This window comes from Artibeus jamaicensis, unplaced genomic scaffold (assembly GCF_021234435.1).
Source record: "Artibeus jamaicensis isolate MK-2021 breed Jamaican fruit bat unplaced genomic scaffold, CSHL_Jam_final contig_851, whole genome shotgun sequence".
Taxonomy (NCBI): Eukaryota; Metazoa; Chordata; class Mammalia; order Chiroptera; family Phyllostomidae; genus Artibeus; species Artibeus jamaicensis.
The window spans coordinates 9,821,004-9,846,989 of NW_026521986.1; the positions used below are offsets into that span (position 1 = coordinate 9,821,004).

Here is a 25,986-nt window from a genome sequence, read left to right on the forward strand (position 1 = left end):
AACCTGGCTGCTGCTGCAGACGAGTCCTGTCAATGCAAAGTCTTTCATAACATCTGTGTCCACATTAGGCACAAACCTTGCTTCTACAAATGAGATCTACTTATAGAAGGCTAGGAAAGTAGGGGAAAGCTTGTTAGGTTCACATCAAGCAAATCACAGCATAACTGAAATTCTGTAGCACTCTATCAATTTTGAAACTCATAATGCTTCACAAAAACAGTCAATGTTCAGAGACAAAAAAAAACACGTGGGGGGAAAATATAACTAAAGAACATTTATTCATTTTGCACTAAGACTTCATCTTAGGACATAACTAAACTGTGTCACCACCCTCCACCCCAACTTGAAGAAGGGTTAGTACAGTGAATGTTACAAAGCAGATCTGAATATTAACCGACAAAGAAAAACCCTTCAAAATCATAACAATGTTTAAGTAAAAAAAGAAAAAATAGGAGGTGATGGGAGTTTCAGATTGAACAAGACCCTCACATTTCATCTAACACATTCAATCCTGACTAGAGTGTACCAAAATGGAAACAGGATTACTATAGTACAAAACTTCCACTACAGATTGCTGTACACACCTGTGTTCCAAGCCCACCCCCAAACCCTAATTCTCCCAGCACAACTATTTCCCAGCCTGTTGGGCCTGCCGACGAAGGAGCACGTAGATCTTCTCTTTAATCCAGTCTTTGTTATAGGGCTGGTATGTCTGGGTATCAGCTCGGTAACTGAGGAACAAAAAAGTAATAGGCAAAGTTACAATGGTCAATTATTGTCATTTTTCTAAACCCCAAATTATAACCACCCAATGGTGTGATAGATACACACATGTTCATACATGAACTTTAAAAAAATGTAAAAGAGCCAATTACATAATTCTTGAATTTTTAAGCGATGTGAACTTTTGATCACCTAGTACTACTATCCTATAGCAGAAAAGAAACCGAGGCCTGGAGATCTTAAGTTAAATGATCATTGTGTTTATCCACCTACTTCTTACAAGAGGATGACTCTGGAAACTGTGTGTTTTCCTGCACAGTCACTATTTTTATTGTACCTCTAGTAATTAAAAAACAAAACCCAACACTCACTGGTACCAAAATTTCAGATTTGCTAAATTTATTTTGAATTAACTAAAAAACCTTTAAAAACATATTACTGCCACAAAGACTTCTTTCCCAAAATGCATTAACAAGAAGCAATCTTTTCACCTATATTTTAGGATTGGTTTTTTTCAAAATAAATAATGCTAGAGGCCAGTGGATAATTATTAGAAAAGATCAAAATGGCTCTTATAAGAGAAGGGTCACGATGAACAGCGGCAATGAAATTCCCATGGGACTCTAGGGTTTTAGGAGTCCAAAGTGTCGCTTACTAGCCAATCACTCAAGGCGTCTTTAGAGGACTCAAAAAAACAGATACATTCATCTGACCTACAACTGAAATCTCAGCTGAGCAGGCAATAAATTCATTTTTGGGGTAAAAGAGCCTGAAAAGACTGCACAAACACAAAGCAGATCCCAGTTTCACAGCCACGTGCACCATGTGGTGGAAACACTGCATGGCGCCCTAGAGGCGAAAACGCAGTCTGCCTAGAAAGCAGCACCTCAGGGATATCCCAGGACAGCGCTTTTCAACCGGTGCGTGGCAAGAACTTTAAAAACATGCCATATCCATTTTAATCAGGGACACTGACTTCTTTTCCTTCAAATTGTCAAATACAAAACAGCAGCAGCCAACACAACAATAGCTGTCTGAAGTGAATGAATCAAAATTATACCTATTTTTTTTTGTCAGACTGGCCAAAAAATACAGTTGTTTTTTTTTTTTTTGGTGAGCCACAGAATGTTAGTAATTATTTTACGTGTGCCACCAGATGAAAAAAGTTGGTAACTGCTGCCCTAGGAAAACAAAGTATCTAATTTGTCAATTATTGTTTCATTTTATCCAAAGTTTCATTTTTCACATTCTTAGCAAAAAGTTACATAGATACTGTACCTATTAAAAAGTTGCCAACTGCTGGGTACAGCTTTAAGTGTTTATCTAAATCAATCCTTTCAACAATTCTGTGAGAGCAGATGCAATTATCCTTTTACAAAGAAGGAAGTCAAGGCTTAAAGAAGTACTTGGGCTTATCAGCTAAGTGCTTTGGTTCAGTAGCAGAAGCTTGAACACCCCTGAGCAGAGTCCTCCTTGCGGATATCCAATTTTTGGCATGAGAAATAAAATGCAAAGGCTTTGTCATATTATTCCCCTGAATGGTTTATTAAGAATGCACAAGCTTTCTACTTTTACAAAATGCTTAACCAAATAAAAAAATTCTAAAAAGTAAAACAAATTTTCTCTGAATATCCCTTTTTCATGCTTCCTAAGTACTAATCTAGTCTACTTCAAGGTATGGCAGAATAGAGTATATTTATATTAACCCAGGAAAAAAACTAAAAAAGGAACAGAACTTTTCAGAACTATTATATCTAGGTGAGAGTCTTATTTAGACACCCCTCCCCCCCCCCCCCCGCCAGTTTGGCAGTGAACATTTAGAAAGCCATCAACTTACAGGCTATTTTCCAACTCCAGAATAAGTAACAATGCTTTCTTTATGGAAAGCTGTTATGTTGATGGTTATTAACTGATGCTTGGAAATGAGACAATTAAATGTTAAGTATATTTATAAAACCCCAAGCTTTTGGCACAGATGAATCTTTTAGCTTAATATTTGCTCAACAAACACAGGTTCATAAAAGAACAAGCTGTAGGAGTGGTGAAACCAGCCTGCATCTTTATTGCAGGTGGTGTCTTCCTGATTAGGAGTTCCTCCTCATCATAGTAACTAGGGGTAAAATTGTCCCTTTTGTCTCTAAACAAACAAAAACAGCTTACGTATTCAAAGGCTGTTATTTGCATCTTATAAAAAGTCCCATGTCACTGTCAAGCACACTTAACAGAAACAAGTACACAGTTCATTTACAAACCAATCTGTATTCAATTCCTGGTCTGAGGAGCAAACAGCCCAGGTCACAATCCCTAAATAAAGAGAGGAGCAGGATGTGCCTGCTAACTATGATAAGAAGTGCCATGACACCGGGTGAACTTTGTAGAAACAATACTGTATTTCTCCTGAATACTCAAGTAAGAAAAGAGAACAAAGTCATATGGGCAAGATGGCTCTAAATCCTAAATTGGATTCTTCTGAAAAGTTTTCAGAGGCCAAAAAAGTTTCAACATTATAAACAGAAACATAAGCTACAATTTATAATTTTTCAGGTAGACTAATAATGCAAATACTAGGAATCATTTTAGCATGCCGGATGTAGTTTCTAGTTTATGTTCAGTGACAAAGTAATGTTATGTTCCACTGTTAATGACATACTCATATAGAGTGTCTCTTAAAACCATTTTTATTTTGTGCAATTTTCATGTCAAAAAACCCAGCATAACACTTCTTTATTAGTTAACAGCACAATTTAAGTTACTTGTGGTATTTGAAACTTATCATTTGAGTCAAGGCAAATTTTAAATAGCCAATCAACTCACAGTAATTAAAAAGAAGCCCTAGGTGTGTGGTTTAGTGGACTGAGCACCAGCCTGCGAACCAGAGGGTCACCAGTTTGATTCCCAGTCAGGGCACATGCCTGGGTTGCCAGCCAGGTCCCCAGTAGGAGGCGCTCAAGAGGCAACCACACATTGCTGTTTCCCTTTTTTTCACTCCTTCCTTTACCCTCTCTAAAAATAAAATCTTAAACAACAAAACAAAGGCCTGGCCTGACTTTGCCAATGTGTTTAAAAATGGAGTTCCTGCTATCTAGACAATCCACTGTGCTAAACAAGCACTGGATCCTCTCAGCTATCCTGTGAAGTAAATTTATCTTAATTTTCCAAACAAGCAAACTTAGGATTAGCAATATTAAGCACTCTTGACCAAGGGAGCCAGAAAATGACAGAGTCAGCACTCAAACTCAGCTATGGCTAAGTCTGAAACTCCAGCTAACTCTATCTACAGCCTCTCAAAAGGTGACTAAAACATGATCCTTAGCTTTAAGTAACTCCCCACCTGTTGGGAATGAGTGGCATGTCCCTAAGCCTCAGGATACCAGATGTCCCAATAAGTGATTTTCATAAAATTAAAATAATAACTATTAATTTAAAAAGTCAAATAAGTAATTCATTTAAAAAGTAAAGTGAGGGTATGCATACGAACACTGCAAAATTTAGCACGACATAAGTCAGATTCTTCACTTTTATTTAACCACGCTACCAATTCAGAATACAGCTGTAAACAAAGGAAAAAGGAAACTTCCAAGAATTAAAAAAAAAGCTATGCCTCAACTATATGGGTGACATGCATTTATACAACCAGTATTTACTCAGTATCAACTATCTGCCAGATACTATTCTAGGTCCTCTCAGTACCTAGAATATAGCGGTGATTCTAGGTACTGAGATACAGCAGTGAATAAAAACAAAGCTGCTGTTCTCAGACTGAAGTCTAGAAAGTAAGTATGTCATCAGTGATTTCATATCCAGTAGATAATTCTGCCAACATCTGGGCCTCTCAGTTCCTTGAACTTTTCTCCTTCAGTGACCTTGTCTCTTTCCCTGCCTCAGCCAGACCCCTTTACCTTGTCATTAGCAGCAACTTCAATGTCCCAATTTCAAGCATCTCATTCTTTGATCACTATTACTTCCCAATAGTCCAACTTCAACAACCCTTTGACTCCCCCACCCCAGGACCTATAATTAATTGGTTCTACCTCTGTCTCGACTCCACCCCAACCCCTAATTACATTTCATGGTCATTCAGTCCGTTGCACAATACTCCCTTGCACATGAGGTCTATCTGGAAAAAGTCCAACCATTGTTAATATAACTGCACAACATCAATGTAACCTGGCAGCCAAGAAGAGAGGACTGGAATGCACACGTGTGAATGACGATGACTTCACTATACTAGTCAGTGGGGGTGGTAGACATCACTGAGTCAGCATGTGTACTGTGTGGCCATCACATTCAAAATGCCTGAGCGAGCAGAGCAATGAATCTGCATTAAGCTTGAACTCTGTGGAAACTACCTGGACGATTCAGAAGGCCATAACTACGGACAACTGGTAGCTACAAGCCCACTCATGCATCACGTCTCATGCAGAGATTTCTGGCAAAACATCAAATCACCCAGGTGACTCAGTGCCCCTACAGCCCAGATTTGGCTCCCTGCGACTTTGGCCTTTTCTGAAAACTAAAATCGCCTTTGAAAGGGAAGAGATTTCATACCATCGATGAGATTCAGGAAAATACGATGGGGCAGCTGATGATGACTGGGAGAACTGTGTGAGGTCTCAAGGTACCTACTTTGAAGGAGACTGAGGTATGGTGTCACTGTCCTGTGTACAATGTTTCTTGTACCTTTAATAAATGTCTCTTTTGTTATATGTGGCTGGATACTTTGTGGACCACCTCATATACCCCTAACTTTTTATATTTGCCAACTCCTACCTGTAACTATCAGGTTAAGAATGACTAGAGAAAACCCATTAGCACAAAGACTTACTTCATTTTAAATTCATTATCAGATACCCCATAAATCACACATTTCACTAATTCGTTCACCCTCCTAGATTATTTCTTTCCTTTTTTGTTTTCACAAACCTTCAACGCTTTGCCCCTTACCCTTACCTCTCAAGGGTATCCATGGTTCCTATTTCCCTGATAGCTAAAACAATCAAAACAATTTCCCCAAACTTCCACATCTGTCTGCACTTCCTACTTTACTATTAACAAACCATCCAAGATTCCATCTAAAACCGCCTCCCTCTCTCCTAGATGCCGTATCATCAGCCTTTACACTCACAACTATCCCTCCCCCCTGGTATCTCCCTCCAGCTTTAACCCCACTTCTCTGCTCTCCTCCCTGCGGGCTACCTGCAGTTCCTCTTTTCTCATGAGCCCAACAACTGCAGCTTTGTTGGCCTCTTATTGTTTTCCGAGCTTTTTATATTAAAATTAGGACCTACATATTTTTCACCACTGAAAAACATATTTACTTCTAGCACAGTGTTTGGCACAGAAAAAATTTTAACTTGACAAAATTTCTGAGAATAGAAAACATATGGGTCTAAAAATCTTATTCTAACATACCAAAATATATATAGTTAACACTGGGTAGGATTAAAATTAAATTCCATTTCAGTTCTGCATATATTTACCTTAAAAAAAACAGTGTCACGAGGACAAAAAACCTAAGTTTTAATCCACAGCTAATTGTTTTAGAGACAAAGACTACAAGAGAAGAAAAAACTAAGAGAAAAGATGGATGTAAAGGAACAAAGAAGCAGGACTCTGAACTTCTTAATTAGTATCCTCTCTGCATACTAACTGTATTAATTAGCAAAGTTTTTTAGGTTTTCCCATGCCTTTATCTTATGTTGCCAACTTAATTTATGAGCCATATGTAAGTGAATATTAATTATTACCTAGTAGTTAAAATAAGATCAGTGTCAGGCACAAAGTAAGCTCCTAATACCATAAATCACCTCAAATAGATGAACAAACAATAGAAAAATACAACGTAAGACACCTGGTGGTAAATACTTACACGAGACAGCTGAGATCTGCCAGATCATCAATAAAATCAAACAACTGGCTGATATCATATGTGATAGAGGGGCTGTTGGGATTCATTCTCTTCAGATGTTCCTCATACATTTTACAAACGCCTAAAAGAATGGGGGGAGGAGGGAAAACCAATATTTTATCATTGTATACTCTGGATGTTAATGTTGTATGTTGATATCACAATACTAATTTTCATAAACAGGCAGGGAAAAGAAACTGAGTTGGTCACATTTGTTTGAACTGTTACCACTAGGACTTTAAAATAAATTTATAAACCCACCAAAATGTTCTTATTTTGTGCCTTAATGATTACTTCAACCATTAGATCTAAAAGGACTTTAAAAATTTGTCATATGATGGTTCAGACAAGCGAGGACATTGCGAGTCTTATGGCTTTTCAATAAATGAATATTCCCATGCCTCAGAGTAAAGTAAAACATCACACTTGGGAGTGAGGGATGACAAATGGATGCTTTCCTATTTTGCTTTCAAATTCTGATACAATACAATACAAAAAACCACCACCATACATACAAGAGAAAAACCAAACCTGATAACAAAAACAAAGCAAAACAGGCCACAAGAAAAAGATTAGCCTAACAGAATATCTAAGATTATTGACTCTGGATTCAGAGACTTGACTCTGTCTCTTGAACCCTGTTAAATGGAGATAAATAATAGTGTCTTCAGAACTGTTATGAAACTTATGTGAAATAATGCACAAAGAGCACTAGCACATATAATAAGTACTCAAATATAATAAAGACAATGAAATCATCCAAGTCACTGATAGCAAGCCTACATTAACTTAATTATCTACAGAGCACATTATTTTTTAATCCAGTGACACATGCCTCTCCTGTTTCTAACAAAAGCAAGCATAACCCACTTCAGTCCACCCCACTTCAAGTATACACTCATTAATTTGTTCTGGAACTCATGATGAGTGCCGAAACCAACAAGTACCAAATGATGAAGCATTTTCTCTTGTGGGGCAGTGCCACAACCCATACAAGATCTAGCAAATGCGACAAGCCCTGAGCCAGTGCCCAGAGCCTGAAGTTTTTTTCTTGTCAAAATGCGACAAGTACAGGGTGTGATGAGTTCTGAAGCTGTCAAGTACCAAGGTATGTTTATTCTTACACTGACCCACAGTTACTATTGTACTCAATAGTGGAGTATGATAGTAGTGGGAAAAGTACTCAATGCTTTCCCACTGATTAGGAAGAACACAGTATCTGTTCTTGCCACTTGTGTACAACATTGTACTGGAGGTGCTGGCCAGGGTGGTTTGGGAAGAAAAAGAAATAACAGGCATTCAGATTGGAAAGGAAGAAGTGCAACTATCTCTATTCACAGATAACATGACCTTGTATATAGAACATCTTAAGGAAACCACATACTCCTCTATTAGAACTACTAAACAAGTGCTGCAAGCTGCAGGATGTAAGGTCAATATCAATTGTATTTATATACCCCAACAATAAACAATCTGAAAAGGAAATAGTTCTGTGTATAACAGCAAACTCCTGCCCCAAATGAAAACACACCTACAGACAGACAGACAGACACACACAGACACACACAGACACACACAGACACACACACACACACACACACACTCATACATTTAATAAAAGAAGCATAAGCTCTGGCTAGTGTGGCTCAGCTGGCTGGAGCATCATCCCATGAACCAAGGGGTTGCAGGTTCAATCCTCAGGGCACATGTCTGGTTTTGGTTTTGATCCCCAGTCAGGACACATTATAGGAGGCAACAGATCAATGTTTCTGTCTCTCAAAGCGATAAAAAAAAAAAAAGTGTCATCAGGTGAGGATTAAAAAAATACAGTGAAAACTACAAAATGTCACTGAAAGTAAAGACTTAATGGAATAATATCTTTTGTTCATGGATTGGGAGGCTTAATGTCAAGATGGTAATACTCCCCAAGATGATCTAGAGCTTCAATGCAATCCCTATCAAAATCAGAATTTTTGCAGAAATTGACAAGCTGACCCTAAATGTAACAGGAAGTACAAGGGACTTAGGATAGCCAAACAATCTTGAAAAAGAACAAAGTTGGAAGACTCAAGCTTCCAATTCTAAAACTTGTTATAAAACTACAGCAGTCATGACAGTGTGGTAATGTTTATGCATAAAGACAGTGTACATACAGATCAATGGAACAGAAATAAGAGTTCCCAACAAACCCTTACACTTATGGTCAATTGCTTTTTGATAAGGATACCAAGACAATTCAACAGAGAAGGAATGTCTTTGCAAAAAAAGGAGCTGGAAAACTGTATATTCATGTACAAGAGAGTGAAGCTGGACTCTTACCTCACAGCACACATAAATATTCACTCAAAATGGCCAGGAGACCTAAATATAAGAGCCAAAACTACAAAACCCTTGTAAAGCATCCCTGTGACTTTGTATAAGGCAATGGCTTCTCAGATATGACACCAAAGCCACAAGGAACAGAAGAAAAATACATAAGTTGGAGTTCATGTGATCAAACTGTGGTACATCCGTACAACAGAATACTTCAGTGATAAAAAGCCATTTACTGTATAATCCCAACCCTATTTTGGAAAATGCAAAACTATGAAGACATTAAAAAGATCAGTGGTTGCCAGAAGTTTTGGAGGTGGGAAGAGAGAGGAATAGGTGAATCACAGGGGATTTCCAGGGGAGTGAAATTATTCCGTTGATACTGTAATGGTGCACACATGACATTACACATTTGTTAAAACCCACAGAACTGGCCATTGCTGGGTAATTCAGCTGGTCAGAATGTCATCCTGATATACCAAGGCTGCAGGTTCAATCTCTGGTCAGGGCACATACAAGAATCAACCAATAAATGCATAAATAAGTGGAGTAACAAATCAGTGTATCAAACAAAAATCAATGAAAATAGAAAACCCACAGAACGATACAACACAAAGAATGAATCCTAATGTAAAATATGGACCTCAGTTAATAATGATATTGTATTAATACTTATTCATCAACTGTAAACAATGTACTATACCAATGCAAGGTGTTATTAATAGGGGGAAACTGGTGGTAGTAGGGTAGGGTAGGGTGTGGGGAGAGGAAATATATGGGAACTCTCTGTACCTCCTGTTTAATTTTTCTGTAAACCTAAAACTGCTCAAGAAATAAAGTGTACTAATTAAAAAAACATTAGGCTTCACTAAAATCAGTGAAGGTTAGTAGAGTATTATAGAATCAACGGCCAAACATAATATAGGCAAAGGCAACAATCTGCTGAGGCAGCATGCAAAAAAAATCTACCTAGATGGCAAGCAAGAATGACAGCAGAGAAAGGGACCTGAAAAGAGCCTTGCTTTTCTTCAAAAAATCAGAGCAGAATTTGATGGCAACCAGGAAGACATGGTACCAGTGACCTAGAAGCTGTCTGTAAGTATTACAAGTAGCTTTTTTTCACAGGTCAACCCATTGTTGGCTTGCATTAAATGAACAGATTTTAAGGAGAATACAGTTAGCTTTGGACAGCAAAAAATTCAGGGACATGCCAGGCTGTAAAAACAGTGAATATAAAAACCTTTATAGGAGTTCTGGCCTGGTAGCTCATCTCAGCACCAAAAGCTTGCAGGTTCGATCCCTGGCTGGGGTGCATACGGGAGGTAACCATACGGGAGGTAACCAATCGATTAATGTCTGTGTCTGCCTGTCTCTGTCTCACTCAAATCAATAATCCTTGAGTGAGGATTAAAAAAATATTCAGCTCTGGCTGGTGTATCTCAGTGGATTGAGTGAGGGCCTGTGAACCAAAGGATCGTGGTTTGATCCCCAGTTAGGGCACATGCCTGGGTTGCAGGCCAGTTCCCAGCAGGGGAAGCACGAGAAGCAACCTTACATTGATATTTCTCTCCCTCTCTCCTTCCCTTTCCATCTAAAGATAAATAAATAAAATCTTTAAAAATATTCATAGAAAAAGAATGGACAATTTGCTACAAAGGGTACAGGGTAGGTACAAATGGTTTACATGATGTAACAGTTCAATGTAAGGAGTAATGCAATTTGTGAGAATCTAATTTATGTGCTCTCATCTAATGGTACACTAAGTAAAGAAACATTAAAGGCTAATAGTTCCCTTCAGGGTGGTGTCAGCTTATCAAATAAACAAGAAATTATACTGATTTGGTTTCATTTGCCTTTATTCTGTCAACTAATTTTCATTTGTTAACAACTTTTCTAAATATCTACTCCCCTTGCTCAAATGAACAATCCAAGAAATCTGGAGGAAAAAACAAACCCAGTTCTTAAATGACATATGTTTGAATAGTGAATGTAAGGGGGGAAAAGATGTCTACCCCTTGATTAGTGTTTAAACTCACCTTCCATACATTCATTCACTGATTCATAGTCAGCATAAGTTCTGCCTTCTGGCCTCTTGGTAGGCTGTACCAGTAAAATGGTGTGAGACTGCAAAGGAAAAATGTGATTTCAGTATAAGGTTCTAACTCATATTTGAGAAATTCAATTATGCTATAAAATTCTTCATGAAACCCCACTATTTTTAATTCCTACAGCTCAAGGACAAAAAGTAAAATTACTAAACAAACAAATGACCAAATTTACAAAACTATAATCACAATGATTATTTTTAAGTGGCAGTGCTTTCCTGTACCTTCTAAACCAGTTTAGGTCATTTTTTATTGGAGCTATTTTCAGAACCTTTTGGTTTTATTAAAAATCCAAATATATTTGTCTTACAGTTTTTTTCCTTTTTTGGGACAGATTTAGTCCTTATTTCCTTATGGTCCTCTTTCTCGGGAGAAAATACATACTTAAAAAAAAATATATATATATATATATATAAATACATACAGTCAAACCTCAGTTCTCTACAAGTTGTTCACAGGAAAAAATTGTCTAGGTTGTTCCAGGAAAAACTTTCATGCTGATACAATGTAACTTGGGTTCTCGAACTTAATTCATTCAATTTGCAATTGAAGATGTAGAAGAGGGAAGGGAGGACATTCCTCCTTCGCTAATCAAGAAAATGCTTGGTAAATGGAGAGTAACACAAAAGATCTTTTGAGAAATATCAATCACCTTGATAAAGAAGTAGCAAATTATGTGATAAACTTGTTCAAGTAGTGTTTCACTTCAGGCAAGTGTTAAAAGGCAGGCAAAAACCTGGATAGGTTTTTAGTGAGAAGCCCAGTGAGCCTGAAGCAAGTTCTAATGAAGCAGAGAGACAAAAGAAGGACCAGCTACCTCACTTTTCTGTGGAAGGGGACTCCCCTTCCAAACAGTAACATCCCTCTACCCCTCCTCTCCATAGTCAGTCATCAAGAGCTCTTAACATTAAAGGCAAGTTCTAGTGTGTACATAGATTTCTTTTTTTAACTGTACATTTATTTTCCTTTCTGTTAAATTTTCATTTATCCAATACATTTCAGGTCCTTTTTGTTTTTAAAGTGTTTACAGATTAAACAGTACAGTAGACATATACTATATATAAGAAAGGTTAAAAAGGAATCATTTGGGGGTTTGGAATGGATTAATTCAATTTACATAGTTTCTAATGGGAAAAAAATTTGATTTTTGAACACTGCTTCTCAAAGAGCCTTCTGGAATGAATTAAAGAACCAAGGTTCCACTCTATACACAAAATATAAGTACAGTCAGGCAAATATAAATATATATTTAAAATTTGCCGCAATAAAAAACATCATGAAATGTAATCAGAAAACACTTCACAAAATTCTTAATAAAATCTCTATTCTCTGATTACCAAGCAGCTATGATTCACTCCAATGAATGTTAATCTGTTACCTTTTTTCAAGCCTCACAAACATGAACCCTAAATTCTCAATGATTCTGAGAAATACTACAATACATACAATTTACTCATTAGCTTTGAGAGAAACTGAAACCTGTATCTCCAGTAAAGCAAAAAGACTTTTGAACCAATAATCAAATATGAATTCTAACTTTTAATTCTATAAGGAATTATTACTGATAATTGTCCGAGAAATGAGTTGACGTGAACTGCCATCACCTTTTCAGATCTTAATCTAAGCATTTTAACACAGCATCAGTGACAGAGAAAGTAGAGAAAGTAGAGATACTGTAAAATGACTTGCCCAAAGTCACACAGCTGATTATGACAAAACGGGAACTGGAAACCCAATCTTCTAATTACTAATCCTCTTTGGGAGACTACGAGGGATCAAATATTGAAATAGCTTAATTCAGAAAAGTACCAAAAAAGTGCCCTCTTCTTAACAGCTGCATAACTTGTTAACAGAAACTACAGCAACCACAAGACCAAAGTTGAAGTAACCTCTTAATCTCTGAGTGATCTACTTTTTGAGGGTTAAAAAAACCCCAACCCCCCAAAACCTACCCACCCACTGCATCCGACTACCCGGGTCAGATTCTAAGGAACTTGGACCCTCAGCTAAACCTATCTTTTCAGCCTCCACATCCGAGAGAATGTAAATCCGGTTAAGATCAGGCTTGAGAGGGCTCAGAGCAATGCCAAACTAGGCTTCTAGGGGTCTTGGAAAAGGGAAAGGCTCTATTTTTCAAAAAGTAGAGCACAGGAAAAAAAAAAAAAGAGGGGATAGTTGCGAACACACACTACAAAACCAAGACGACCTTTTTTGGCCCATGTCCTAGGTGCAACATATTCAAACCGTTAGCTTCGGGAACAGGTTTTCTGACATTCCCTCGGCCATTGTTCCTATAGTCAGCCAAGGCGTTTGGAGGGGAAAAGAAGCATCCCTACGTGAGCCTCTACCAAGCAGCCATCCCAAGAAAGCGCGCAACCACAGGGTGTACCCGGGCTTCGGGGCCTAGTGCCAGGCCCAGCATCTCCACGGCGGGAAGGGGAATGGTAGACCCACAAGACGGAGGGGTGGGGAGCAGCACGCTCCCGGTAGATGGGCCGAGTAAAAGAGGTACCGGGATGGGGTCACCCGGAAGGCTAGGGGTTCGGGAAGCCACTGAGGCGAGTCTCACCATCGCGCCAAATTCTTTCGCTGCAGCCGCCACCGACACCACCGCTTCACACGAGCTTACCCACAACGCCGCCAACAGCCAACCCCCGCGAGAGGAGCCGCCGGAAGTCGTCAGAAACGCACCGCGAAAAAGCCGTTTGGACTGTAGAGGCTTACGTATTTCCGGCAGCGAGAGTAGATTCCGACTCTGTTTCAGCCATCTTGAGTAAGGACGATGAAATACTCAGGGAGACTTTCGGAAGGTTTTAAAAAAATAATTTCTTTTAAAACTCCGTCTTTCTTCTCTTGTTGTTAGGCATACGGTTAAAATGATCATCGATGTAGTCAGTGACATAAGTCATGTTTCATCTGCCCTACTCAAAAATGGCGGCAGTATAAGAATCCCGCCATAGGTCGGTTGTTACCCGGAAGTACCCTTTAGAGGAGGGGCGGTGAGGCAATCCGGAAGTGCATGTAATGAAGGGGTGCCACTTGGCGGCCATGGCTGCTGTAGTATCGGTAGCTCCGGGTCAAAACCCAGTGGAGTGGAGTAATATGGACAGCACCGGGTATAGGGCAGAGACAGCTTTGTATTGGATTCGCTGCTGAACCCCTAAGACCCACCGTTAAGAGACTTACTGGACTACTTTCCTCCTTCTAGACTCGGACGAGAGTTTTCCGGGACTGGTGGGCTGGTCCCAGCCTGAGGGGACCTTTGGCTAGGTGGCCCAAAGAGCTACTAGGGTTGCCGGGAGGACGAACAAGTTCGCTTGGGTTTTCTTCCTCCTTTCTGCTGCCACTTGCAACGTTGTCTGTGAAAGAGTGGACCCGTTGTGCCACCCTCGTTCCGACCATTGAAGAAATCGCGTATTTTCCCCATTGACTTTCCCATCTTTGTTAAGCCACCGTAATCCAGTGACTGGCATCTGAAAACCCAGGGGCTGGGGACCTAAGATTGCTGAGAATTCTCTCTGGTGCTAATATCAGCATAAGGGGCTGTTTCCAGGTACGTTCAATAGAAAGGTGCCTGGTGAATACATCTGCTGGTTGGGAGGACCAAAGAACTGGAAAAGTCCCTCTTGTTCCCCTGGAATCACCACACGCATTTAAGAACCTTTTGAAGCCACTGAAACTTTGTAGTCTGGTGGTGGTGGGTGAATAAAGGAGGGCAGAATGGATGATTTCATCTCCATTAGTCTGCTGTCTTTGTCTATGTTGGTGGGATGTTACGTGGCTGGAATCATTCCCTTGGCTGTTAATTTCTCCGAGGTAAGAAATTTGCAATTTTTTGTCAGCTGTCAGGATGGTTGCTAGAAAGTAGTGACAGTTGTAAAGGGTGGCTGCTTCCCTGAATTAATCTAAGAGCTGAAGGTCTTATTAAGGTAGACTTATGTTTTTAAAAAAGATGCATAACATTTAACAATAGAAGCAAACTCGTATTCAGCATTAGAGTTTTTAACCTGGGGGTGTGGATCCACTAAGATTCTGGAGTACTCCTAACTCTCTGAAATTGCATACAAAATTTGGAATTCTGTGCATTTTCCAGGAGAAAGGCACCATAACAGTCTTTTGATTTTCAGAAGTTTCAAGGAATGAAGATTTGTGATTGCTGTCAAGAACTATGAATAGTGAATGTTATTCTCTCATGAGTTAAGATTCATATAACTTACCTTTTTGAAAGAATCGAGCCTCAAGCATAGTTTTTTGTTGAAAGGTAGTTTTTTTTTGATACCTGTATTAGAACGGAGGAAAAAATATTTTTAAAAAACAGTTTGTTCAAAATAAAAAAACTTAGATTGTTCATAACTCACTTTTCTTTTTAAAGAAGAAAAGCATTGGAATGGATATTTGGTGCTGTCTTCAAATCTGTTTGCTTAGAAATGAAACTTTTGCTAATATGTTTTGACATTTTGGTTAATTGTCATTACTTATACAGACGTTAACTGACAGGGGAAAGAAAGACAGGTGAAAGCATTGCTCAGTGGAAAGGGAGATAGGTTCTGCAGGTTGTCATAAAGAGTGCTCAAGGTTTCCTCCCAAACCTTTAGGGAGGAAAACAGCCACACTGCGGAGGACAGGATTTCATGAGTCTGGCCTGGCCCTAATTTTACTGCCTGTCCTGAAAGGGCTTTCCTAGGAAAGAGTGCCTGAAATAGAAAGGAAAGGTAAAGACAGGTAGGCTTCGAAGATAGCCTGTGGATGAGAAAGAAAGTGAGACCAGGTCCTGTGAGTTTAAAACAGTTAAGCCCGCAGCCAGATAGAAGGGAGGGTTGATTTGATGCTGCTCCTTTCCCATTTCCTTTTTGCATCTGTAATCTTCAGCATCTCATGCTAACATTGAGCTACATTTTTTTGAGCACGTATGCTATCTAAGTTCATTTAAAAAACCTAATGAGGTACATAAGGAATCCAAGACTCAGGTTATGGAACTTGGATAAAATTATAAAGTATGTTAGAATTAGAGCTGGGTGTTTTTTTTTGTTTACTTTTTAAATTGAATTTATTGAGGTGACATTGGTTAATAAAATTATATAGGTTTCAGGTGTACAGTCCTATAATACATTATCTGTACATTGTATTTTTGTCTTTATCACCACAAAGCAAGTGTCCTTCCAGAGCTGTGTTTTTTAAGTCTTAAGTTTTTTAGATTCAGAGCAGTTTGTAGCCATTGTCCATTGTGGCAGAGGTAGCAACTGGTAGCCTATGTACCAAATTTAGCTGCAGACTTAGTTGTTATGTTAGTGGAGTGTTTAATTTTATTATTGTTTTTCTTTTGTATTTCCTCAAGGCAATAGTTAGCTAGAGCTGAGCAGCAGTAGATTGTCCCTTTATCCTTGGCTGTGAAGCCCACAAACTCGTGTTTAGTCACCTGCCTGCCCAGTGCTTTGTGAGCCTGCTGTTTTTCCTCTCACATAAACCATATTTTCTTATAACTGCATTAGAATTGAATTGACATTAATGGGGCTGATATTTATGAGCTTAAGTTAGTTCGTATATTTAAAAATTTATTGAGGTGACATCAAGAATTATAATTCAAATAAATCAATAAAAGTTATTCTATAGAATGCTTAGGACTTTTCCAATTTCAGTATTTTCTATATCTTGGGTGATTTTTGCAATAAGCAGATACATGCTATTTTTTTTCACTGAAAGGAAATGTGTACACAAGTGATATAATTAAGTAGGCCACTAATAAAAGTAATCTGTATGTTCTCTCATTCTAAATTGATAGTCATGTGGTCTTTTCCAACTGTGGACCTTAAAATGCTATAAACTGGCATTTGTCATATCTGTTTATTATTAAAGCAGGGACAGTGCATTTTGAACTGTTAGAATAAAACGAACATTATAAATAAAAGGCATTTTAGAATTTAACTGGTGTTTTTATCTGTAGGAATTGAGCATTTTTTTTAGGTAAATTGTACTATTATTATCAACCAAAGTATTATGAAAATAGTGAGATGATAAATTTGTAAAAATAAACTTCATCATGGGGGCTGGGAAACACAACTTCTACCCTTAGAAAATAGCTCCCCACACTTCTAGCTTTTCTTAAGGACTAGAGTTATTGTAAATAGGAAGACCAATAAACCTAATTTGTTATACAGTTCACTTTACATGAAACAATATGCTTTTTATTTATGTTCTTAATCTAGCTGCCACTTTGTCACTCAATACTTTTTTCTTCAGAATGTCTCAGCAGAAATAAAAGATCAATAAAATCACTAATTATGGCAGGATTGATATTTAGAAATGAGTTAAAATCAGGTAGTCTGAAACTACGACACCAGTGGTGTCTACCTGTCATATCTGACCATCGAGAAATTTACATGACATTGATTTCTTTGTCATTTTCTCCAATATTCCTTGCCCCCAAACCAACATTCTTGATGCTTTTTGTAACTTCTTTTCCTTGCCTTTTGGCCTGGTGACTGTACCTTCATGCCCAAATGAGTTCTAAAACGAAGGAAAAAATCTCTGACTCTCATGCATTTATAACTAGTGAACAAGATGCTCTCTTCCTGAGCATATGGGAAGGAGAAAAACTAAACTTGTAAAGGAGGCCAAAACATGCTCTATGCAGATGAGGTCCTGTCTGGTAAGGGAGTTGGACACACTAGCTTAACACTGTCTTATATTTTTTATTCAATTGTTAATAAGCAGTTTTCTTTGGCTCTAAATGGAAATACATGTGTAGGTTGAGAACCTACAACTTAACATTACCTAGTAAAAACCCAACTTAGCAGGTGATCTGATTGATGAGTGAAGTTAAGATTTCTCTCTTATTTGAAACTTATTTGAAGCTGCATTTTGTTGTTCATGTGTAGAAGTTTTGTTTGCTATCTAATTATAACCGACTCATTTATAATAAATATTGTTAGGGTTTTGAGTTGCCACCAAATGAAAGGGTTTTTGTGTGTGTGTGTAAAGAACAAATTTGTTCAGTATGCTTTTTTTTCCTGGCAGTTGGTTCTTTTTGAAATAGATTTGGCAAAGTTGCACTTTTAAAGACTTTTGCATTGCCTGATATATTCACCTTTTATTCTTTTAGGGTCATACGATAGATTTTACTTTTTTTTTTTAACATCTGTTAGGACTTTCTAAATTCTAATATTTTAAAGTTTGCATTCTCTGTAATTTACCAGTATCTGGAAAGCTCTCCTTAACTTTGTAGTTTTTCAGGTTATTTTCTTATAGGGTTATTGCCTCCTAAGTATCTTTGCTTGATAAAACTAAATTTGGGTCACGTAAAATCTCAGTGCAATCTGATTCAATATTATTTTCCTGAAAAGCTTTTCTCTAGGATGTTATATGGATAAGCATCATTGAAACTTATGTGCACATTGCTTATTGAGCTCCTTCTGTGTACCAGGCACTGATTTGCATCATTATATTTAAGCTTCAGGTTGCGACTGAGATAGATGCTGTTAAACCTCACTGTACAAATCAGCATGCTTAGGCTTGGAGAGGTCACAAACAGTGGTAGGGATGGATTTGAAAGTAAGTCCGTTTGATTACCAGTCCAAAGCACTTGACCACTAGATGATTTATTTTTTCCCAATGAAAACTGTGTAAAAAGGAATGAAGTGGATCTAAATAGGCACCATCAGCTCCTCGCATTAGGAACTTCTTACCACCACTAATAATGTACCCCTTAAACTCCTCAATTTAGGAATTTTTTTTTTCTGGCTGCTTGTCATGTAATTTCCACTTGGTACAAGGAACACAGTTACTGAGTAACAGCAAGGCTCATGGGTAGTAGAGAGGGGGCTCCCTCCACTTATTTTTTTTGGTGTTTTGCTATTCTGGTATAAAAGAATCCAACTTCTGCTTGCTGCAGCCTGCCTAGTCTGTGGAGTGGGGTCAGGAGGGGAAGGAGGTCGAGGAGGGATTTGAAGGGGGTTCAAAAGAGTCTAGTGCCTCTGGAAGTCTGGCGGCTGGTAGTGGTCATCGGGATGGGGGGCCTGGTGTTGACTTTGCCGGTCTGGCTGCCAGGCTCTTTCCTTGTGGCTTCCGGAGCCAGGTCATAGGTGATCGTGCTGCCAGAGGCCTAGGGAGATTCCAAGTGCCCTGGGGACTCCAGTACTGTGGCCATGCACTGGAGGGAGGGTAGACTTCCTGAAAAAGAAGTGTGCCCACCAGTGACCCAGGTCAGCCTTACGGCGACTAGGGTGGTGGGCAATGGCGTTCCCAAAGTACTCCGCACTTCCACAGGAGCTGTTCCTGGAAGTGGAGCCCAGGCGGCAGTGCTGGTAGTAGTTGTGGGTGGCACCAGCGAGCCTCTGGAGGGGTGTCTGCCATGCTTTTGCTTGTAGACAGGTGGAGATCTTAATGACGACCCCTCACAGGCCTCCGCACACGATTATGGGTGTTGGGGAACCTGGGAGCTAGGCCACAGAGCTCTTTTGCAGAGGGACTCAGCTCTGTGGCTAAGCCTGAGCCACGTGGCATCTCACCTTACGGACTCACTCACATTTTACCTTTCACAGTACCTCTCGTGCCTAGTCAATGTAACAGCACTACTATTACAGAGGCAGACAGTCTTCAAATACCTTTAAAACCTATGAGAAGGAACTACGTCTTAGATGTCCTATAAATGAACACCTACCAAATTGGAATCTGAAGCAGTTCCTGCTTTGAACTATCCAAGATTAATTTCACACTTTATATTTTCATAGGTTAGCCATTTCTCAATTGTGCTATTTAAGAATTAACATACTTTTTTTTGAAGGAAGAAGACCTGAAATGGATTCAGAATGCTTCTGTATGTGACAGTCTTAACTTTTCCTCTAACTGGAGAATTTAGTTGAGACTTTGTTGAATGATAAGGTTTAAGATCCTCTATAGCTCATTTTGAATTCTAGGTAACAAGTAATAATGCTAATTATAAGTATATAGGTATTTTTTAAAATCTATAATGGAACTTAAAAAATCTCAATCCTCCTTGAATACTAATATTCAATGTCAACTTTATTGAAATAAAATAGAAATAGGTGTCAGTTGGTCTGGAAATTGAAATTCTTCTACCCCAGTTACATGGATTTTTAAGTGATAGGGTTTGGGGGTTAACTACTAGATAATTACATCAAACTACTTATTAAATTTCTGTATTTACCTGGAGGTCAATTTTCTATTAAGCAAAAAATTTTACTATAGCTTCTGTACCTCATATGTTCTTTTCATTACTTCTTTAGTATCTGCCAAAGGCAAATTGAGGAAAGAAGACAGGTGCTAAAAGCAGAAAGTGAAACAGTGAAATGGGTTTTATAGAGAAGTAGTTTAGCGTAGTGCCTCAGAGTAAAGACCCTGAAGCTGGACTACCTGGGTCGTCTGTCACGGAGGAGCTGGACTACTTGGCTCTGCCATGCGCCAGCCACGTGAGCAAATTTTCTGAGCTTACTGTGCCTCTGTTGTAAAGTGGGGATAGTAGAAGTACCTGCCTCATAGGGTTGAGTTAATAGATTATAATAAAACATGCTTGACACAGTAAGTACTTCATAAATATGAGTTACTATAATAGAGATGAAGGAAGGATATTGGTAGCATCTCTCATCACTTAGGAAATTCCAGTGGTCTTAGATAAGTTCCAGGCCATAATCAGGGATGGAGACCAAACATATATTTTTTTATAGTTAGAGTGACTTTTGTTATATGAATGAGGTGACTTATCTTAGGTTATTACTAGATAACCTAAGGATGGGGGCTGATTGGAGGATTGAAACTTCAGTCCCACTGGGGAGGCAAGAGGGGCTGGAGGTTGACTCAGTCACCAATGTCTGATGATTTAATCAGTCTTGCCTATGTAATGAAGCCTTGATTTAAAAGTGGGGTTCACACCTTGGCTGGTGTGTTTCAGTGGGTTGAGCACCTGCCTGTGAAGCAAAGGATCGCTGGTTCAATTCCCAGTCAGGGCATATGCCTGGGTGGCAGGCCAGGTCCCTGGTGGGGAGGGGGCATGTGAGAGGCAACCACACATTGATGTTTCTCTCCCTCTATTCCTCACTCCCTTTCCCTCTTTCTAAAAATAAATAATTTTTTTTAAATGGAGTTTAGAGGGCTTTCAGGTTGGTGAACACATAAATGAAGGTCTTGGGGAGTTTCACTCTTGGGGGGTGCATGGAAGTTCTGTACCCTTTCCCCATTCCTTGATCAGCGCTATCATGTGTGTGTCCCTGAATTATATCTTTTAATGATGAACTGGTAATTTAGCAAGTAAAATGTTTCTCCCAGTTCTTAGTAGATTAATTGAACCTAAGGAGAGGGGGTTGTTGGAACTTCGAGTATATAGCCAGTCAGTCAGAAGCCCAGGTAACAAGGACTTCTGGCTGACTTCTAAAGTAGGTGGACTTGGGCAGCCTTGTAAGACTGAGCTCTTACCCTGTGGGATTTGATGCTGTCTTACAGGGTAAGATAGTGTTAGTGTTAGAGTTCAGTTGAATTGTAGGACAGCCAGTTGGCGTCCCAGCATTGCTTGGTGTGGGGAAGTATTTCCCTCATACAAACACGTCAAGAGTTGGTCCCAGAACCTTACTCCCAGTTCACTGAGCCCAGCCATGCCCTCTCCAGCAGGGTTTGTATCAGCCCTGGTGGGACCTCTTCTTTGAGTATTCTCTCTGGGCCCTACAGTGGTTGCTGGTCCTTTTATTTGCTACTCTTATATGCCTTAGAATTCTCTCTTATTAGCTGATTTCTCATTCACTCCCCTGTTGTGGTTATTTCTTATATTAAACTTCCCTGTTCAATTACTTTTTGATTTCTCTTTCTTGATTGGACCCTACTAGGTAATGGGGTTATAAAATCACTACTGAGGCTGAACAGTGAGTCAGGCCTGGAGCAAGATAAAACAGTTCAAGTTCATGAGGCTGAACAGTGAATCAGGCCTCGAGTAAGATAAAGTAGTTAAAGTTTAATCAAGATACGGGGTAGCTGACCATCAGTGTCAGTGCCTGGGAGCATTTGGGAGTAGTGAGAACTGTGGTCAGCTGAAGAGCATGTGGCAGTTGGTGACATCATCCCTGGTGTTGCCTAGTCTTCCTACTTTCCAGAAGTTATAAATATAAATTTTTACATGAAATCTTCTGAATTTGACATTTGGCTACTAATTCAAATTTTATTAACTCACTGTGTGGGCCAGACAACCCATGTTTGTGACCTCCAGGGTAGAACCTCTGTACTAGCCTGTGTGATTTCTAAGCTCTTTGAAAACTTGTTTTAGAAACAGTAAACTAGAATAGGTAGGGGAGCAAACAGAGGACATGTGTCACAGCATGACAGAAAGGGGGAGACTCAAAAACATTTCAAATTAGGACAAAAACCTCAAAGTGCAGTTGCTTAGAACCACTTAATAAAGGGGAAAACATCTCTGTACATTAAGAACTTGTGCTCTTTAGTCCAACAATACTACAATGATTAATAATAATAATAATAATAATAATAATAATAATAATAAAAACAGTAGCTACTGTGTTAACTGAAGTGTTAAGTTCTGTGTAGTTCTTAACAGTAACCTTGGAAGGGAAGAGTTTTTCTCTTATAGATGAAATTGAACCTCAAAGTTTACTAAGTTCAAAGCCATTAATAACATAACCTCTAATTAAAGAAAAAAGCCTGATTATATAGTAGAGGCTCTTTGCAGAAAATTTAGAAAATGTGATAATGTGTAAAAGGAAAATAAAATCATCTTCTAGCCCTGGCCTGTGTGGCTCAGTTGGTTGGAGTGTTGTCCTGTAGACCAAAAGGTTGCAGGTTCGATTCTGGTCAGGGCACATACCCAGATTGTGGGTTCAATCCTGGGTTGAGTGTGTATGAGAAGGCAACCAATCAGTGTTTCTCTCTCTCTCTCTCTCAGAATAATGGGAAAAAAATGTCCTCAAGTGAGGATTAAAAAAAAAATTCTATCCCACTGTCCAATGAGAATTACTAGTAACATTTTTGTTTTCTTTCCATTCTTTTTTTTCTATCTGTTTGCATTTTTAACCTGGTTGGTTATATGGTAGATGTGTAATTTTCCATTTCCCTTCATTTACTTGGTAGTATAACATAAGTATTTCTGTTATTATTATAAATGTGTTCTAGGCATTTTTAATGCCTTCATTACATTCTGTTATTTTATGTACAGAAACTCCTATTATGCATTTAATTTGTTTTCATAATAGTGTCTTTTTAAAAATATTTTATTTATTTATTTATTTTAGAGAGTGGAAGGGAGGAAGAAAGAGAGGGAGAGAGACATCAATGTGTGGTTGCCTTGCACACGCCCCCCACTGCGGACCTGGCCTGCAACCCAGGCATGTGACCTGACTGGGAATCAAACCAGCGACCCTTGGCTTCATAGTCTGACCCTCAATCCATTGAGCCACACCAGCCAGGGCTCATAATAGTGTTGAAAGAGTATTTTCGTGTCTGAGGTTAGGAACATATTTCAGATTATTTCTGCAGGGGTAGAATGACAAAATCAGTGAGTGTAAATGTTGTTAAGAAGATTCTCAATTTGTATTACCAGCTTTTATAAAAAACATTTATTCCCCCCAAATGCAAATGACACTGTAGTCTCACAAACATTGAGTGCTATCATTGTTAATTTTTAAAACTTTGCTTGCTAATCTGATAGAGAAAAAAGTATTGTTCATTATTTTAATCTTTCTCAGTTCAATTAAATATCTTTCTTAAAGATTTTATTTTATTTTATTTTTTACTTTTTTATTTATTTTTATTTATTTTTTTGAGAGGGGAATGGAAGGAGAAAGAGAGGGAGAGAAACATCAATGTGTGGTTGCGTCTTGTGTGCCCCCTGCTGGGGACCTGGCCTGACAACCCTAACCCAGGCATGTGCCCTGAATGGGAATCAAACCAGCAACCCTTTGGTTCCCATACATGTGCTCAATCCACTGAGCTACACCAGCTAGGGCTAAATTAAACATCTTATAAATTAATAACAGTATTTATTACCAATGTTTTCCCATGTGCTTTCCTAATGTTTTTTTTTTTTTTATGGTCACATTGAACAGTCTTATGGGATTTAAATTTTTGTTTAGTTCTTTTATATTTAAAAATGACTGATAGAAAAAGAAATTAGTCTTGTTTTCCAAGGTTGGAGGAAGTGGCAATAATAAAGTATTCCTTGTTATTTCTTCTATGTCAAATGAATTAGGAAAAGGAGCCTATATGATGCTGGCAAAAGGGCAAGTATCATGTAGTATTGTTCACTTGAACTTAAGGATCTGGGTTTTATTTTGTTGTTCTATTGGAGGAGGGGCTCAGGAGCTTCCCCTGCATACAATGGATGCTGTTAAAGATAAGCAATAATGACAGTTACTCTGTGCTACTCCTGCATGATAATAGTAGTCATTATCTCAGCCCCTTCTTATAGAGGAGGACACTGAACTTGCTCAGGGTCACACAGCTGCTACCTAGAGGCAGGAAGCTTTTTGGCATCTTGTCTCAGATGTAAGGGCTTGAATAACAAAGTTCATATTTGAGTTTTCTTCGGTACCTGTTACTGACATTTAACAGATAATGTAGTAGTTAAATTAGAAGGTATCTCCTTGAACAGGCTTGTTTTTAAGAATATGGAGAAAGCCTTTGTTGCTTGAACAAGAGTTACTGTACCCGGACTTCCGCCAAGATGGAGGCATAGGTGGAGACACTGTGCCTTCTCACACAACCAAGTTTAGAGACAACAAAATTTTAGCAACAGAAAACATAGAAAATTGAACTTTTCAGAAGTCTAATAACAACAAATTCTTCAGCCAGACTGGTAAGAGGGGCAAAGCCAGCAGCTGGCGGAGCGGGGTTGCACAGGAAAACTCGGTCAGTTGGACTCAGGCGCACGGATCCCAGGAGTGGGGTTGCAACGGGCGGACCCAGTGAGCGACCGGTGTACCCAGTGAGGGCGCAGGGCGGCAGGCTGGATGGGGTCACACATTTGCGCGCAGATAGACCTGTGAAGGAGTGAGCAGTGAGATGGACCGAGCAGGCCCCAGTGGCAGGAAGCAGCAGAGGTGGCTGCTATTGCCTGAATCTGACCCTGCCCCCACATACAGCATCACAACCCAGTGACCTGGGTTGCCCCGCCCTGTTGAACACTTGAGGCTCTGCTCCTCATACTTAACGGGCATGAACAGACCAAAAATGGCTCAAGAAGATCTGAAAGCCCCAGAACCCATAACTCTAAGTGAACAAGAAATTGCCAACCTATCAGATGCACAGTTCAAAACACTGGTGATCAGGATGCTCACAGAACTGGTTGATTTTAGTCACAAATTAGAGGAACATATGAAGGCTAAACTAATTGAAATGAAGGAAAATGCACAGGAAACCAATAGTGATGGAAAGGACACTGGGACTCAAAGGAGTGGACCAGAAGGAAGAAACAAATGACCAAACAGAAAAATATGAAGAAACAAGAATTCAAAAAAATGAGGAGAGGCTTAGGAACCTCCAGGACATCTTTAAACGCTCCAACATCCGAATTATAGGGGTACCAGAAGGGGAAGAGGAACAGCCACGAGTGGAAAACTTATTTGAACAAATAATAAAGGAGAACTTCCCCAATCTGGCAGAGGTAATAGACTTCCAGGAAATCCAGGAAGCTCAGAGAGTCCCAAAGAAGTTGGACCCAAGAAGGAACACACCAAGGCACATCATCATTACATTAGCCATGATTAAAATGAAGGAGAGAACCCTAGAAGCAGCAAGAGATAAGGGGACAGTCACCTACAAAGGAGTTCCCATCAGACTGTCAGCTGATTTCTCAAAAGAGACATTACAGGCAAGAAGGGGCTGGAAAGAGGTATTCCAAGTCATGAAATCCAAAGACCTACAACCAAGGTTGCTCTATCCAGCAAAGCTTTCATTTAGAATGGAAGGACAGATAAAGTGCTTTTCAGA

The 25,986-nt window shown here is 39.1% G+C and overlaps 2 protein-coding genes across 3 annotated transcripts in view; one reads left to right on the forward strand and one right to left on the reverse strand.

Moving 5' to 3' along the window:
- Positions 1–259: 259 nt before the first annotated feature.
- On the reverse strand, positions 260–13,726 carry ERH (ERH mRNA splicing and mitosis factor). The gene is made up of 4 exons (XM_037127085.2): positions 13,619–13,726; positions 10,981–11,068; positions 6,593–6,713; positions 260–731 (listed from the first exon to the last, which is right to left on the reverse strand). The coding sequence occupies exons 1-4, from the start codon at positions 13,619–13,621 to the stop codon at positions 629–631; spliced, it is 315 nt and encodes a 104-aa protein (XP_036982980.1). The 5' UTR covers positions 13,622–13,726; the 3' UTR covers positions 260–628.
- A 741-nt stretch (positions 13,727–14,467) lies between these two features.
- The window catches only part of SLC39A9 (solute carrier family 39 member 9), a 39,918-nt gene continuing 28,399 nt past the window's right edge, over positions 14,468–25,986 (forward strand). The window contains exon 1 of one of the 2 annotated variants that reach the window (XM_037127097.2): positions 14,468–14,865. In XM_037127097.2, the coding sequence (XP_036982992.1) occupies positions 14,770–14,865 (96 nt within the window). In that variant the 5' untranslated portion in view covers positions 14,468–14,769. The remainder of the gene's footprint in view (positions 14,866–25,986) is intronic. The other variant, XM_037127106.2, reaches the window with a different exon arrangement.